This window comes from Sebastes fasciatus, chromosome 6 (assembly GCF_043250625.1).
Source record: "Sebastes fasciatus isolate fSebFas1 chromosome 6, fSebFas1.pri, whole genome shotgun sequence".
NCBI classification, from domain to species: domain Eukaryota; kingdom Metazoa; phylum Chordata; class Actinopteri; order Perciformes; family Sebastidae; genus Sebastes; species Sebastes fasciatus.
Window position 1 is genome coordinate 15,714,139 of NC_133800.1, and position 1,435 is coordinate 15,715,573.

Here is a 1,435-nt window from a genome sequence, read left to right on the forward strand (position 1 = left end):
TGGATAAGAGAAGTAAAAATAGCACATTGCTGGCTGTAGCACTTATATGAGAACTTTGCAAACAATCAAGACAACAATCATAATCCTGGCCACGGAGCTGCATCCATCTCCATGATTTCCTGGATTTTTGTGATCACAGCTGGCTGAGCGACTGGGAGCCTGTTTCTCGAGTTTTCTTCTCTGAACTTTCAACACTCTCTGTGTGGGACAGATGAAGAGCTCTCCTGCAGATGTTCTTGAAGGCCGGGCTTGAGAAGTAGTAAACTACAGGATCCAACACGCTGTTGAGATAGGTCAAGCTGATGCTGGTGTAAAACGCGGTGGTCAGCTCTTCCAGAGCCGGACAGACTTCAGATTCGGGGAGGGTGCTGGTTGCTCGGATGGTCTTGATCCAAAGCAGCAGCTGCACGATGTTGCTCGGGAGGAAGCAAGCGATGAAGAGCGCCGCCACTATTGCGATGAACCACAGAGCCTTCTTAATCTTCGCTTGCTGGGCCAGCTGTCTCCTCCTCAGGTGGTCAATGATGTGGAATGTGCAGTAGAGAATCACCAGCAGAGGTATATAGAAGGAGAAGAGAAACTCAAACTTGTGCCAGTTCAGATCATGTTTGGCTTCAGTGTCAATCATGAAGCTCTCACAGTAGGTTGTGTTGACGTGTTTCAGATGGAAGACATGAGCTGTCATTGCGATGGTGATCAGCCATATTGCAAGTGCTCCACACATGGCTTTGGAGATGCTCAGAGAGTTGATGGAATGATGGGGATGCACCACACGCATGTACCTGTCCACAGCGATAGCCATCAAGAAGAAGGTACTTCCACTGCGGTTCATCGCCAGCATGAAGAGGCAGATGTTGCACATACTGCTTCCAAACATCCACTTGATCCCAGACATGTAGTAGCTGGCACGGAAAGGCAAAGCCAGGTTGAGCAGAAAATCAGCCATCGCCAGGTTGAAGAGTAACACCGTGCTGCTCTTCCAGGGCCTCAGGTGGATGCAGAAGATCCAGAGAGCTAAACCATTTCCAAGGATTCCAAAAATAGACTCTGTCACCAACACCGGCGGGAGCACGCTGATCAGCAGAGTTCCATTGAAATGGCATTTCATGTTGAGTAAGTTGTTGCTGCCTCGCTGGCTGCAGATCAGTGAAATAACCTCTACTGACTCCGCATTCTTTAAAGGGAAACGTCTAAACGAAAAAAAAAAAAAAAGTGTTTGTGGTTTCTTGCATTGACAGGAAGCCAGGCAGTTCTGCTTTTTATTAAATATGAATACACAGTCGACTGTATTTCTCAAGAATGCTATCATTTTCTAGAAAATTACAAATGGATGGCTAATTACATCAGAGGGGCCAGAAAATAAGGGAGAACTTCAGTTCACAATACCCTTGCATGTGGAAACCTATTACACACCTTACCCTTAAGGCTTCTATAA

At 46.6% G+C, this 1,435-nt stretch overlaps 1 protein-coding gene across 1 annotated transcript; it reads right to left on the reverse strand.

Moving 5' to 3' along the window:
* Window positions 1-1,214, reverse strand: LOC141769130 (hydroxycarboxylic acid receptor 2-like). The gene has a single exon (XM_074637883.1). It carries the CDS (start codon window positions 1,106-1,108, stop codon window positions 134-136), a length of 975 nt encoding a protein of 324 aa, XP_074493984.1. The 5' UTR covers window positions 1,109-1,214; the 3' UTR covers window positions 1-133.
* Between the last annotated feature and the right edge of the window lie 221 nt (window positions 1,215-1,435).

Excerpts from the sequence above, each read along its gene's own strand:
- LOC141769130 (XM_074637883.1), bottom strand. The coding sequence starts at position 1,108 with ATGAAATGCCATTTCAATGGAACTCTGCTGATCAGCGTGCTCCCGCCG.